Source organism: Sceloporus occidentalis, unplaced genomic scaffold (genome assembly GCF_023333645.1).
Source record: "Sceloporus occidentalis isolate IW3139 unplaced genomic scaffold, rSceOcc1.0.p SCAF_1, whole genome shotgun sequence".
Lineage (NCBI taxonomy): Eukaryota > Metazoa > Chordata > Lepidosauria > Squamata > Phrynosomatidae > Sceloporus > Sceloporus occidentalis.
In genome coordinates this window covers 101,582,807-101,597,254 of record NW_028316981.1, presented here as the reverse complement: position 1 = coordinate 101,597,254, position 14,448 = coordinate 101,582,807, and the positions used below count along the sequence as shown (strand labels likewise).

The 14,448-nt window shown below is 49.3% G+C and overlaps 1 protein-coding gene across 6 annotated transcripts in view; it reads left to right on the top strand.

Moving 5' to 3' along the window:
• Positions 1–14,448, top strand: part of AFF4 (ALF transcription elongation factor 4) — an 89,923-nt gene that overhangs the window by 60,423 nt on the left and 15,052 nt on the right. For all 6 annotated transcript variants that reach the window (XM_089530956.1, XM_089530934.1, XM_089530923.1 and 3 more), the window contains 4 exons: positions 1,376–1,473; positions 4,905–4,968; positions 5,074–5,210; positions 5,601–5,672. In XM_089530956.1, coding sequence (XP_089387082.1) covers positions 1,376–1,473; positions 4,905–4,968; positions 5,074–5,210; positions 5,601–5,672 — 371 coding nt within the window. The remainder of the gene's footprint in view (positions 1–1,375; positions 1,474–4,904; positions 4,969–5,073; positions 5,211–5,600; positions 5,673–14,448) is intronic.

The following is a 14,448-nucleotide window of genomic DNA, read 5'->3' as shown; positions in this document are numbered from 1 at the left end:
TTTTATGATCCAAGTAGAGTTAGCCAGAGCAGTGCCTTTTGGGGGGCGGGTGTACACATGACACAAGTTGGTTTTGATATATGGGGGCAGGGGGTGGTATTCATTTGTCTAAGCCTACACTGAGTCATGTCTGGACACTTTTTAATGACTTGAAGGTACATAGCAACAACAAAATTAGCATGCCCCTGTAGTTCTGCTGGGTTTTAATAATTCTCATGATGTGCGTAATCTTGTAACGTTTCTGTGAATACATCTCTCTAGTTGTCTGAGTTTCAGGGTTGAAATCTTTACCTACCACTGAAGTTTAAAGTGGAATATGGTTTATCTGTTTTGCAAAGCCTTCTAGGACTGTGTTAGATGGAGAGCCCTTAAGCAATATTTCATTACTTGGGGGGCAGGGCAAGAAATTGAATAGAAAACAAACTCTGTATTCCATTCTGCTAAGAAAGGAGCCACACGTGGGATGAAGAAAGGTAATAAAACCCCAGAGTTATTGGCAAATCACATCTCTGTATTAGAGTGGTGCACTTTCGTTCATGTTACAGTCTCTTTCAAATGAGGGAAACAGGAGAATTGAAAGTTGTTGTTGTTGTTGTTGTTGTTGTTGTTGTTGTTGTGTACTTTCACATTTTTTCCAGCTTGTGGCGATTCTTAAGGCAAATCTATCACAGGGTTTTCTTGGCAAGTTTTGTTCAGAAGGGGTTTTGTCAGTGCCTCTCTCTGAGTCTGAGAGCATGTGACTTGCCTAAGATCTCCCAGTGTGTTTCTATAGCCAAGTGTGGATTCAGACCCTAGTCTCCAGAGTCATAGTCCAATGTTCAAACCACAACACCATGGTGGCTCCTACAATTGGCAGAGGGAGAGAAAAATACAAGTGCCTAGAGAATGTTATTGGGAAAATAATGAAAAAAAAATGATTGCGTTGAATTTGGAAAGTAAAATGTCTTTGGTTGTGTGCTGTGTATTTGAATAATGGCAATATTCTACCTCTGCTTGGGGATCTGGCTGTAATTTGATCCTCATTCTGTAGCACTGCAGCATAGGTTGAAACAGCATTGTCAGTGGAAATCTGACAGAGCTCCTTAGTTAGAAGTATTAACAGATGCCTATTTAAGTATTAACTAAGTACATGTAACTGTAACACATGCTCTGTAATTAAAGATCTACCCTGCTCTGTATTTTGAATATGTAGTTGTCAGTATGGCAGCAACTGTGTAGGTTAAACTGTATGAGTGGTAATCATGCAATATGAATCATGAATACACATCTGTGTTGCATTTATACAGCCTAAGCTCAAAAACTGAATTCAAGCACAGTGAGCATTTGTTTGCTAAGAATTGTTGCTTTAAGTAATCAAGAATTGTTTTCTTTCAAGGAAAAGGCTTTAAATAATTCTTCAAACTGCCCTTCTGCCTCAGCCACAACTGCGGATAGTTCAAAGTCTCGGAGAGCAAAGCTAGTGTTTGATGACAGGTGAGAATAAAGATGGAAACTAAGTAATTGGTCTATGACACTGGCACATATTTCTGCTGACATTTATATGAACCTCTCCGTGTAGTCCATTTTACTCTTCTTTAATTTTTCTGATATGAACATTATTATTATTAACCTTTATTTATGAAGCGCTGTAAATTTACACAGCGCTGTACAAGCAATCTTTTTAGTTAGACGGTTCCCTGCCCTCGGGCTTACAATCTAAAAAGACATGACACAGAAGGAGAAGGGAGCGGTGGCGGAAAAGGGTAAGAGGTCCAGCAGTTCCTCTCTACCTCCGAGGCCTGGACCAAGGCAGATGGACTGGAGGGAGGGCTTGGCTTCAAAATGGAAGGTTAATCTTCATCCAGGGAAAATACATACTCTCAAGTAGGATAATACATATACAATACATAGCAATACAGGAAATGGTTCGATAAACAGGCAACAAAAGAACATCAGATAGTAAGCGACAATTATGCAATGCCTGGGAAGGCTTCTCTGAACAGGATGGTTTTCAACTCCGTTTTGAAGCTAGTTAAATAAGTGATGGCTCTTGCTTGTGGGGGAAGAAGGTTCCAGGAGTGAGTGGCAGCAAGTGAAAAGGGGCGAATCCGGGATGGGACAGAGGAAATCCTGGGCTGAGATAGGAACCCTTGACTACCAGAATGAAGGGCCCGAGTGGGAAGGCGAGGAGAAAGAAGGTCTGATAAGTAAGGAGGGGCCAGTCCATGGAGGGCGGACAGCAGGAGCTTATACTGAATGCGGAAAGGGAGAAGGAGCCTGTGAAGGGATGCCAACACAGGAGAGATGTGGTCAGAGCGGTGGGTGGAAGTGATAATGCGTGCAGTTGAATGCTGGACAGAGATTAAAGGACGGAGGTGAGAAAGAGGAAGCCCAGCCAGAAGGATGTTACAGTAATCCAGTTGTGAGATCACTAGGGCATGGACCAGGATCTTGGCAGTAGAGGCGGAGAGATATGGTCGGATTTTGGCAATATTGTACAAAAAGAATCTACAAGCCTTGGCTGTGGTCTGGATCTGAGGGATACACGACAGAGAAGAGTCAAAGATAAAACCAAGACTGTGGGCTTGCTGGACTGGTTGAATAGAAATGTTATCCACAGAGACAGAAAAGGAGTGTTGAAGGGTGGGCTTAGGAGCAAAGACAAGAAGCTCTGTCTTGGACGGAGTACCTGTGTGCTCGTCTCCTGAAGGGAGATACAGTGGTCAGGAAAAACACAGCATAGTGTTCTCTTCATTTGTTTTAAAAAGTGAGAACTTTTGTGGTTCTCTAAATCTGCCCACCTTCCCTGAAAAGAGTTCTTATTGTTATCAAAATACACTATTTTTGGCATTAAGGAGGAATTGTTATCTTGAATACATGCTAATATGTTACAGTGGGCCCTTGATATCTGCTGGAGTTTGGCTCCAAACCGTTGTGTCCCTGCCCCAGGTGCCACCCAGTAGAGGCTGGAGGGGCTTCAGGGGTCGGTGTGCTGGCCCTCACCCTCAGTGCTGTTGTGTTGTCCTACTCATGAGTAGGATGACATGGTGGCAGCAAGTTGGAGAGGGGCTGGCTCTGTCCCTCAGTGCCACTGTGTTCTCCTACTCATGAGTAGGATGCCATGGCAGCAGCTAGGTAGGGGTGTGTGTGTCCAGCTGGCTGCCTGGCCTCCACATCGTACTACTACGATGTGGCAGCAGTGATGGGTGCAGGAGAAGGCTCAACCAGGTGTCATCACTCTTCTGAGTTGTCACTCGGTGTGGGCTGCACTCCCTGCCCCTCCCTCCCCAAGTGGATACCTAATTCTATTCTTCGTGGTCTCTGTGCCTCACACAATTGGGTATTGTGCAGAGACTCCATTTGGAAACTGAAAAGCTGAGCAAATTGACGGGTCCTCTCCAATCAGTAGTAATAATAAATTAATTTGTTTTATTTATATACCGCTATTCCAAAGATCATAGCAGTGAACAGCAAGTAAGCTAATTAGCAAGTAAGCTAATTTGCCCCCAACAGTCTGGGTACTCATTTTAGCGACCTCAGAAGGATGCAAGCCTGAGTCGAGCTTGGGCCCTTTTGCTGGTCTTGAACTCGCAACCTTGTGGTTTCAAGTGAATGGCTGCAGTACAGGCATTTAACCACTGCGCCACCAGTACATAGGAGTGGGCGGGGTTCCTGCCAATTTGCTCAGCTTTTCAGCTTCCAAATGGAATCTCTGTGCAGGCGCAATACCCAATTGTGTGATGGCACAGATGACCACCCAAAGAACTACAGTTACAGGTGAGTAACCTGTTCATCCGTGGTTCCTTAAGTCACATTATATACTGTGGCATATACCCTGTACAGATGGGCCTTTTAGTACGTCCTGGCGACGTACTAGGATTGCCCGGGAGCGTCCTTTTTAGACACTCCCTAACCCTAGTACGTCGCCTGGACATCAAAATGGCGGTGCCCTGTCTACATGGGTGCCACCATTTTGACATGACGGCCGCGTTGCATCCAAACAGCACTGCGCAGCTATCACGTACTGGCACCGCTGCAGGGCACTTGTGCCCTTTCAGCAGCACCAGAAGGATCTCTGTTTCGGAGTTCCTTCCCAGAGGGCACCTCGTTTCTGTGGCAACTAGATTGCCACGGGAATGGTGCTAGGGGGAAAGGGGCCGAGTGGCCCCTTTCTCCCCTAGCTGCGGCTCCCAGAGTGTCCTGGGGCATGAAGCCCCAAGGACTCCCCTTTTCAGGACCAAGGAGGAGCGGCATTTTGCCGCTCCTCCCTGGTCCCGAAAAGTGCCGTATTGGGGCCTTTGGGCTGCCGCTGTGGCTCCCCTAGCCCCAATACGTGGCGCAAAGGGGTGGTTGCAGCCCGCCCCAAATTGGCCGTCTGTATCCCGCCATAGTAAAATGTTGTCTCATATATAAAATGGTAAAATTTAGCTTTGCTTTTTGGAATTTGGTTTTTTGGAATATTTTGAAGCCATAGATGGTTAAATCCATGGATGTAGAATCTGTGGATATGGAAAGCTGACTGTAGTATGACATCATTTTATCATAGCTGAAACACATCTCAGCTATTTTAAGAGATAATTCTGTCCTATACCAATTGTGCATATTTAATTTAATTCATCAATAGAGAGGTGGCAACTGCCAGGGAATGTGTTGGTTTCCTGCAATACCTTGCAGATTCCCCTGTTATGTTTCATTTGGATTTTTAATTTAAAAAAAATCAAAGCACACCAAGGGGGGATTTGGGGGGCAATTGTGCTATCTCTTTGATTCCCTGGACTGTTTCAGGTAAATTCTGGATAATGGTCCAAACCTAAAACAGTTCAGGGTAGACTAAAAAACTATGGGTGAGGGGGCTGCATGGGACTTGTGGTATTCATTCCTCACCCTTGCATTAATGTAAGTGTTGTTTCCATTTTATGTTTCAGAACATATTCAGCAGATCACTACTTACAAGAAGCAAAGAAGTTGAAGCATAATGCTGATGCATTGGTAAGGGGTGATGTTGCTTTCAAGGCTGTTTCTCTTGACTTGAGTCATTGAGTCAACTTCCCATTTAATCTCGAGTTGGATATAAAAGGTTTTTTTCTTTTCCAGTCTGATAGGTTTGAGAAAGCTGTGTACTACCTTGATGCTGTGGTGTCATTCATTGAGTGTGGGAATGCATTGGAGAAAAATGCTCAGGAATCAAAGTCCCCATTCCCTATGTATTCTGAAACTGTGGAGTTGATCAAGTAAGTGATGCAGGGCAAGCAAGAAATGTGGTTATTAGAACACTGATGTCCCATTCTTAGAAGAAGCGTGATTACAGTAATATCTTGTTTGGATTTGAGTAACTTAGTTTGTTTGTTTTTTAAAGTCATCTTAACAGTCATATTTTAAAAAGCACTAGTCAATTCCAGAGGTATGTTTTGGTAATGTGCTCTTACTAAAAATGCCTTAAGAAGCATATTGGTCAGAAATGTTCTCCATATGCTTTTTCTTGGGGCTAACAGCAAGATTTTCAGTTTAAACAATATATAGTCAAAACCTAAAAGGCATCACAAGACTTTTCACAAAAGGAAAATGAATACGAACTGGTAGTTTGGACAAATCAGTTGCTTACTAATTTGTTGTTGTTACAGGTACACTATGAAACTGAAGAATTACTCTGCACCAGATGCAACTGCTGCAGATAAAAGGCTAGCAGTACTTTGGTAAATATACACAGTTTAATTAGCAAGAAAGAATAAAATAGCTAATGGCATAATTTACCTATATAAACTTCTTTTTTAAAAGAGTTGGCAGTAAAAATGAAACATAGTTTACTGTTTAGTCTAGTGTTATGCCTCCCCCTTAGATATCAACAAGGCAAGAGTGTTTGGGAGGGGCTCAGCATAGATATAGCTCACTTGGAGCTGCACCAGCTGTTCCTACTGAACACTCAGCCCCTTTAGATAAGGCAAGACAGCAAATACTCTCGGACTGCTGCTACCTCATGGGAGGCATGGTGAGCGAGAAACGACATGGTGAGGATCCACATATTAATTTCTTAAGTACAGTACAGATTGAGTCTCCCTTTTCCAGAATTCTGAAATCCAAAATATTTAACCAAAACTTTTTTCATGGGTGGCTAAGACAGTGACACTTTTGCTTTCCAATTGTTCAATATACACCAAGTTTGTTTCCTGCAAAATTATTTTAAAATATTGTATAAAACATTCAAGCTATGTGCTTAAGGTGTATATGAAACTTAAAGTGAATTTTGGCGGGTTACAGACCGCCACTTTGCGGCGGTCTGCCGCTGCCACCGCTTGCTCCGTGAGGGAGCCGTAGCAGCCACACCGCGCGGCTCCCGCGCGGAGCAAAAAAGGAGCTCCAAAATGGAGCTCCTTCTTGCGGCGCCTCTATGACATCGCGAGGCGCCGCTGGTGCATTCGTGACGTCATAGGCGCCGCGACACATCTGGACGCTATGCGTCCAAGACGTAAAGATGGCGGCGCCCATATGAACAGGGCGCTGCCATTTCGTACGTATTCCATACGTACTAGGGTTAGGGGGGTGCGGAAGCACCGCCCCTTCCTAACCCTAATACGTATGGAATACGTATTTTTTGGCGGTCTGTAACCCGCCTTTGTGTCTCAACTTGAGTCTCATCTGAAAGATAACTCATTATGTGCATATATGCAAATATAGGTACCCCAAAGTCCAAAAAATTCTGAAATTCAAATTACCACAGGTCCCAAACATTTCAGACAAGGGAGACTCAGCCTGCATTAATTTTCTGAAATGAAACCTGAGGAATATACAATGAAATAACTCAAAGAACATAAAAATATCCATGGCAGAACAGTCATCTTAAGTATATTAAGGTAAAATGTGTAACTTTTAAGAGATACCTGTCTATCCAAATTTAAAAAAAAAAACCTTCTTCTAGCAATGCAGACGGTGCCCAGCATTCTGTGAGGCGTATTAGAGAAGTGTCTATCTACTCCCGCATATCCAGGTGCAAAATGATGACAATCAACACTGATCTGCTGTAATCATTTCATGCTTGGCTATGGGGACATAGGTAGATGCTTCTCAGATACTGTCTGCTCATCACAAAATAAAATAAAATAAAATAAAATAAATGGCCATGCAGGGCAGCTGCGGGTTTTTTTTACAGTGAGTTGGAGAGAGCGTGTATGGCTCACCATAGTAAGGGTCTACAAACAGATATTTACAGTGCTCTGAGAGAATTAATATTCAATTGCAATCAATAGTTAATATCCCAAGAAACTAACATGTCTAAATATCTAGTAGCTTCTGGACAGAAACTTGGGTCCAAAACACACTGCAGAAATAATCCAGTTTGAGGCCACTATAACTGCCCTAGCTCAATGCTAAGGAATTCTGGAAACTGTAGTTCTTCTTCGTGGTCTCTGCGAATCATACAAATGGGTTTCACTGCGCCTGCGCAGTGCTGCTCAGAACCTACTGGAATCACTGGGCAAAGTTTACTTTGCAACATATAGAAACTTTTTGGCGGTAACTCCGCCCACCCGTTATAAAGCCCCTGCCTTCCCGCTCTTTTCCCCAGTTCCTTTTTTCCGCCGCGCTAGCTGCTTCAGGGAACTTCGCTCGCTCCTTAGCTTGTTTGGAATCACTCTCACTTGACCTCGGACCGTCTTTTGACCATTCTTTGTCTCCCGCCCCTGGTAACTTCGGACTTTCAGACTGTTGACCTCGTTGGATTTTCCTCTGGCTTTGACGACTTCGGAATCATGCCCGCACCATTCAAGAAGTGCGATGTTTGCGGGGGCAAGGTGCCCTTCCAAGACCCGCATTCCTCCTGCCTCCTTTGCTTGGGCAAGGACCATGATGCCAGGGCTTGCCCGCTCTGCAAGTCCCTGTCATCCCAGGCCCGGAAAAACCGTGAGTCCCGGCTGACTTCAGCTATTGCCTTGGGCAAGGTTCAGGACGGGGGCTCCCGCCCGTCATCGGCCCCTTTGGCTGCGCCGCCTGCTTCGTCATCCCGGGCCAGCGTGTCCAGTGTGGTGTCTGTCCCGGCCGGGACACAGTCTTCCACCACCTCCGATGTGGCTCGTGGTCCCCCGAGACCCAGTGCCACCGACGAACCCTCCAAGCGCCCCCAGAAAACCTCGGGGACTGAGGGTCCTGAGCCCAAGGAGAGATCCGGGAGGAAGCCGTCCCCGGAGGGCTCGCGTGCGAAGGAGCGCACGGAGGTGGAGGTCTGGCTCGCTTCGCCTCCGTCCTCCAAGGCGTCATCGAAGGCATCTCGACACGCCTCCAAGCTGTCCGAGACGGGGGCATCGTCTTCGGGGAAGGCCGCACCGGTGGAGAAGGCTAAGCCGACCAAGCCCCACTCCAAGGGAGCTGTCGTCCTGCACGACCTGCCGGACAACCCCTTCTTCCCTCCCGAAGATCAGGCCGAGACGCTGCGATCCTCCAAAAAGAGGCACCACAAGGAGACGGCTGAGGGATCCGCACCCAAAAGGTCCAAATCCACCAAGGACCACACTGGGTCGGAGCGCCCGCCCAAGGCGAAGGAGCGCGCTTCTCATAAGCAACGCTCCCCTTCAAAGAAGGCCTCGGCACCAGCCCCTTCGTGCCTGGATGACCCCGCCTCATCGCTACCGGCAGCGGAAGACTTCACCCGCGTCGATGATGATGCGCCTGCCTCCCCTCGGAGAGTGTTGTCTCCTCCTTCCCCCCAGTCGGAGGTGGATGAACCAATGGAACCGGACACATGGATGAGCCACGGGAGCCGGACACTGACATGTTCTTTGACACCGAGACCCAGAGGTACTGCATGTCAGTGCCAAGGGAGATTGCCTTCAGGGGATTTACCAGGCTGAACCTGCGCCCGGTGGCCTCCCAGGGAGACAAACCTACCTCCTCGCATGTGGTGGCTTCGACGTCGGCACCTTGTCGCCCTCCTGCAGAGCCTGTGGTCCCTCAGATTCCGGCTCGCTGTTCAACCCGAGTCAGGGTCCTGGACATCCCTTTGATCTCGGACTCCGACTCCAACCAAGAGCCCTTGCTGCCATCGCGGGTGCCGTCCAATGAGGACGAGGGCCCCTCCAACCCGCCGTCTCCTCAAGGGATGCATCATCTGGGTCCTTCGTCCCCAACTGATGATGTGCGCTCGTTCAGCGAGCACATCATTAAGATGTGTCGAGCCCTGGACATCGAGCTTTCCCCTCCTGAGGAGGAGGCTTGCGACCCTGTGGAGCGCATGTCCTTGGCCGAGTCCCCACACCACCCTGCATCCCAATGTTGCCGTCTCTGCAATCCATCGTCCAGAGGTTGTGGGATGCGCCAGCTTCGCTCACCGCGTCCTTTCGGAAGATCAAGACACTGTACCGGATCTCCCCGCCGAGTTGCTCTTGGTTGACCGACCACCCCAAGCAGAACTCGGCGATTGTGGAGGGGGCTCAGCAGATCTTCGTGCCGAAGCAAGCGACCTCCCCAGCAGACCGGGAGGCCAAAAAGATCGACAGCCTTGCTAAGAAGGCCTATTCATTGACTGCCCTCATTGTCAAGGCCATAAATTGCAACGCCTGCATGGGGGCCTACATCCAGGCCTTGATGGAGGGGATCTCGCCAGTTGTTCCCGACGTCCCAGATGAGGTCCAATGTCGCTTGGTCGAGATCCGCGATGAGGCCCACTCGATCGGGAGCTGGCTCATCACCGCCTCCAGAAATGTGGCTGACTGTGTGGGACGGGCCATGGCGGCATCGATGGCTCTGCGCCGACATGCGTGGCTGAGGGGGTCAGACCTCAACGCCAACGTCAAGTCAGCCATCGAGGACATGCCTCTGGACGGTAGCGGCCTCTTCCACACCGACACCGACGAGTGTCTGAACCGCAAGTTCAGAATGAAGGCGGCGGCGAAGAAGCACGGGATGTCATCGGCTTCCGTCTCGCCCTTCAGAAAGAGGCACCGTCCGTAGCCACCGCATGGTCAGTCTCAGGGGACCTTCCCACAGGATCGGCAATCTCAGCAGCAGGGCTCCCAGAGACGCCGCTACCCCTCACAGTCTTCCTCCTCCTCTGGCCGTCGTAATTTCCCGCCTTGGTACCGCAAGGCTCGCCGGCAGGATACCGACCGGGGAAGAAGAGAGCCTGAAGGGACACAGTGCGCTTCGTCTCCCCTTCTTCCTTCTTCTTTTTGGACATTCTAAGGCCCTTTGCTAACACCTGGGCCTCTATAACATCGGACTCATGGGTACTTAACATCGTCCGTAGGGGTTATGCCCTCGAGTTCCAAGAGCTCCCTCCAACCGGAGCCTTCATGTCCACTCAACCCTCGGACACCCTTCTCGACGAAGTGCGCACTTTGCTGGATAAGGGGGCAATTTCCCCCTTGCTGCCGGAACAATCCTCCAGGGCCTTTTTCTCCAGGTACTTTACAGTACCGAAGGCAGATGGGGGCATCAGGCCCATCCTGGACTTGAGACAATTGAACTTGTTCCTGGAATACTGTCGCTTTCGAATGGTAACCTTGGCTTCCATTCTGCCTCTGCTCCACCAGGGCCTGTGGTTCGCAACCGTCGACCTGAAGGATGCCTACTTCCACATCGGGATTCGGGAGTCCCACCGGAGATTCCTCGCCTTCGCCGTCGGCTCCACCGCGTACCACTACAACGTGCTTCCTTTCGGCCTTGCCACGGCACCGAGAGTCTTCACAAAGTGCTTGGCACCGGTTGTGGCATACCTTCACCAGAGAGGCTTCATAGTCTTCCCGTACCTGGACGACTGGCTGCTTGCCGCCAAATCCCAGCGAGAGCTGCAGGAGGCAGTTTCATTCGCCTTGCACCTTTTGGACTCCCTTGGACTGGTCGTCAACCGGGAAAAGTCCCACTTCACACCGACCAGACAGGCCAAGTTCATCGGGGCCATCCTCAACTCCGAAAGATGCTCCGCCTTTCTCCCTCCAGACCGTTTCCAGGCGCTGACAGCATCGCTCAGGCCTTGCATCTCACACAGAAGGGTGAGGGCCAGGGACGTCCAGGTCGCCCTGGGCCACATGGCTTCGACAACGTTTGTCATGCCGTGGGCAAGGCTTTGCCTTCGACCTCTTCAGTCCTGGTTCCTCTCGGTCTTCTCCCCGATGGAGGACCCCCCATCCAAGTGGCTCACGGTACCAAGACCGGTAGCCGCTTCCCTGAGATGGTGGCTGGACTGTCGCAACGTGTGCACTGGGATGCCCTTCCACCAGCCTCAGCCCCAGCTGACTCTGACAACCGATGCTTCCCTGGAAGGCTGGGGCGCCCACCTCCTTGACTTGGTCGTCATGGGCAAATGGTCCTCCCAAGACGAGCTTCTCCACATCAATGCCCTGGAGATGCTGGCTGTCGAGAAGTCGCTGAGGGCTTTCGAAGCTGCCGTCGCAGGCAAGGTGGTCCTCCTAAGGACAGACAACACCACGGTGATGTATTACATCAACAAACATGGAGGCACCAGATCCAAGACTGCTTGACCTCACTCTCCGCATCTGGGACTGGTGCATCCAGAGACAAGTTCTCCTCCAGGCTATTCACCTTCCCAGAGAGGACAACGAATTGGCAGATCGCCTCAGCAGATCTCCGTCGATGTGCCACAAATGGAGGCTCCATCCCAAGATGGTCAGCAACCTGTTCGAGCGGTGGGGAACCCCCCGGATCGACCTCTTCGCGACCGAATGGAACAGCCACTGTCCCCAGTTCTGCTCCAGGAAGCGAATGGACGGATCCCTCGGAGACGCGTTCTCCTTCCTTTGGACGGGAGAGCTGCTCTACGCCTTTCCTCCCTTCCCTCTCATCATCAGGGTGGTGTTCAAGATGACAACGGACCGGTCGCATGCCATCCTGATCACCCCGTGGTGGCCGAGACAGCCTTGGTTCGCATCCCTTCTCCACCTCTCCAGGAGATGCTTCATACGCCTCGACTTCCACCTGGACCTGCTGTCGATCCAGGACGGCCGGATTCTGCACCCGGACATCGAGAGCCTGCCGCTTGTGGCCTGGAGAATCCAGCTCTAGCCTCACTGCCAGACGCGGTGAGGACGGTGATCCTGGCTGCACAGAAGCCATCCACCCAGCGGTCCTATGCCCTGAAGTGGAGGAGGTTTAGCCTCTTCCTTGATCGAAAGGGCTTGTCTCCTGCTCAAGTTTTCACTCCAGTGGTGCTGGAGTTTTTGATGGCACTGTTGGATGAGGGCTTGTGCCTCACATCCATCAAGTGCTACCTCTCTGCCATTTGTTCCAGGTACCAATTTGAGGGTAGGGCTTCCTTTTTTAGGGACCCCCTGGTGAAGGGGTTCCTGAAGGGATGTGCCAACCTGCACCCTCCTGTGTTGGTACCAGCGCCGGCTTGGAGCTTGGAGGCGGTGCTGGCCGTGCTCCAATCCAAGCCCTTTGAACCGATGGCCACAGCGGACTTGAGACTACTGACTTGGAAAACCGCTTTTCTTGTGGCCATCACCTCTGCCCGCCGTGCGGGCGAACTCTGTGCTTTGCGGAGGGACCAGCCCTTCCTGAGGTTTCACGAGGACAAGGTGGTCCTTCGGACAGACATTACTTTCTTGCCTAAGGTTGTGTCTGCTTTCCACATGTGCCAGGACATTGTGTTGCCTACCCTCGCTTCCAATCCGACTTCGGATGCGGAGCGAAGCCTGCACTCTCTTGATGTCAGGAGAGCGCTGGCGTTTTACCTGGACAGAACTGCTGCCTCCAGTCGTTCCGAGAGACTTTTCCAATGCTACTCGGAACCGAAGAAGGGGTTGCCCGTGTCTGCGCAGAGGTTCTCCAAATGGGTGGCTGGTACCATCCATCTCTGCTATGAACTACTGGGCAAACCTCTCCCTGGCAGGGTTCGGTCCCACTCCACGAGAGCAGTGTCAGCATCCTCTGCATTCCTGTCGGGCATTCCCTTGGAGGATGTCTGTAAGGCTGCTGTCTGGTCCCAGCCATTGACTTTTATAAAGCACTATAGGCTGGACACCAGAGCCATCCGAGACGCAGCTTTTGGGAGGGCTGTGTTGGTTTCAGGGTTGCATTGATTGCACTACTGATGGTTTGTGTTTTCAGCATTATGTACATAATGCCACTGTTTTACATTCTGTTGAAAGTTGATTTGCACAATTTCAATGGGACTGGTCTTGCATGACCTTTGATTCCCTTCTCAGGTTTTGCAATGTTATTGCTATGTTGAGTTTGTGCATGAACAAAGAGACTGACTCTTTTTATGGTTCAAGGTGTTTATTGTTGCAATAAATATACCCTTGGTTTACCATAGCTTTGGTTTCAGCACACTCCCTCCGCCGCTTACCTAAGCTTGTCAGTCTAAACCCATTTGTATGATTCGCAGAGACCACGAAGAAGAAGGACAGGTTGCTTACCTGTAACAGTATTTCTTCGAGTGGTCATCTGCGAATACATACAAATCCCACCCGTCCATCCCCTCAGTGTCCTGCTCTTATTGGCTCTTTCCATCGCCTGCTTGGCGGAAAAATTGCGGAACTGGGGAAAAGAGCGGGAAGGCAGGGGCTTTATAATGGGTGGGCGGAGTTACCGCCAAAAAGTTTCTTTATGTTGCAAAGTAAACTTTGCCCAGTGATTCCAGTAGGTTCCGAGCATCACTGCGCAGGCGCAGTGAAACCCATTTGTATGTATTCGCAGATGACCACTTGAAGAAATACTGTTACAGGTAAGCAACCTGTCCTTTTGTGAGATAATTCTACTGCTCTCTCAGAGCCACAATAAACTAGAATTCCTAGGATTCCCTAGCAGTGAGCCAGGACAGTTAAAGCAGTATAAAACTGGATTATTTCTGCACTGTGTTTTGGACCAAAATTGTCAATTGACAAACAACTGAGCTGGAGTATTAGTTCCAACAGGCATAACCTTTAATTTGGACTGAATGATATTATAGTCAGAAAGGCTTCCCAAATTATTAATTTTATCACCTCCGATAAAAGAAGATTTAAACAACAAAAGATAACCAGCTATACCATAGCTACACTGACCATCCATTTAAAATCCAGTTTAGAGGTTTTCTTAGTCCCTACAGCCCCACCAAAAGTCAAACACATCCCTAGAGAATTCAAACAAAAATCCACCAAACAGCGATACCTTTATTGGCTAACCAAAATGCACAATATGCTTGTTGTAAGCTTTCGAAGCTCCACTGGCATCTTCAGGCAAGTGGTTACAAACCAAACAGGAATAAAATTAGAGATGTTAGTAAGATGCCTGCATTCTGTTGTTTCTGTTCTTAGTTAAGATGGTATGGGAAGGGCATCTTTTGCAGGCTGTCTCCTCCTCCTTCTGGCCACGTGGGAGATTTTCAAAGTCCAGGAAATTTACAATCCATTTGCATCTCAACAAGGACTACTCTCTGTCTCCTTTGAGGCCACCGGTCTCTTTGTAGGCCTCTGCCTACATGGCCAGAAGGAGGAGCAGCCCCCTTGAAAAAGATACCCTCCCCACACCGAAAGCTTGCAA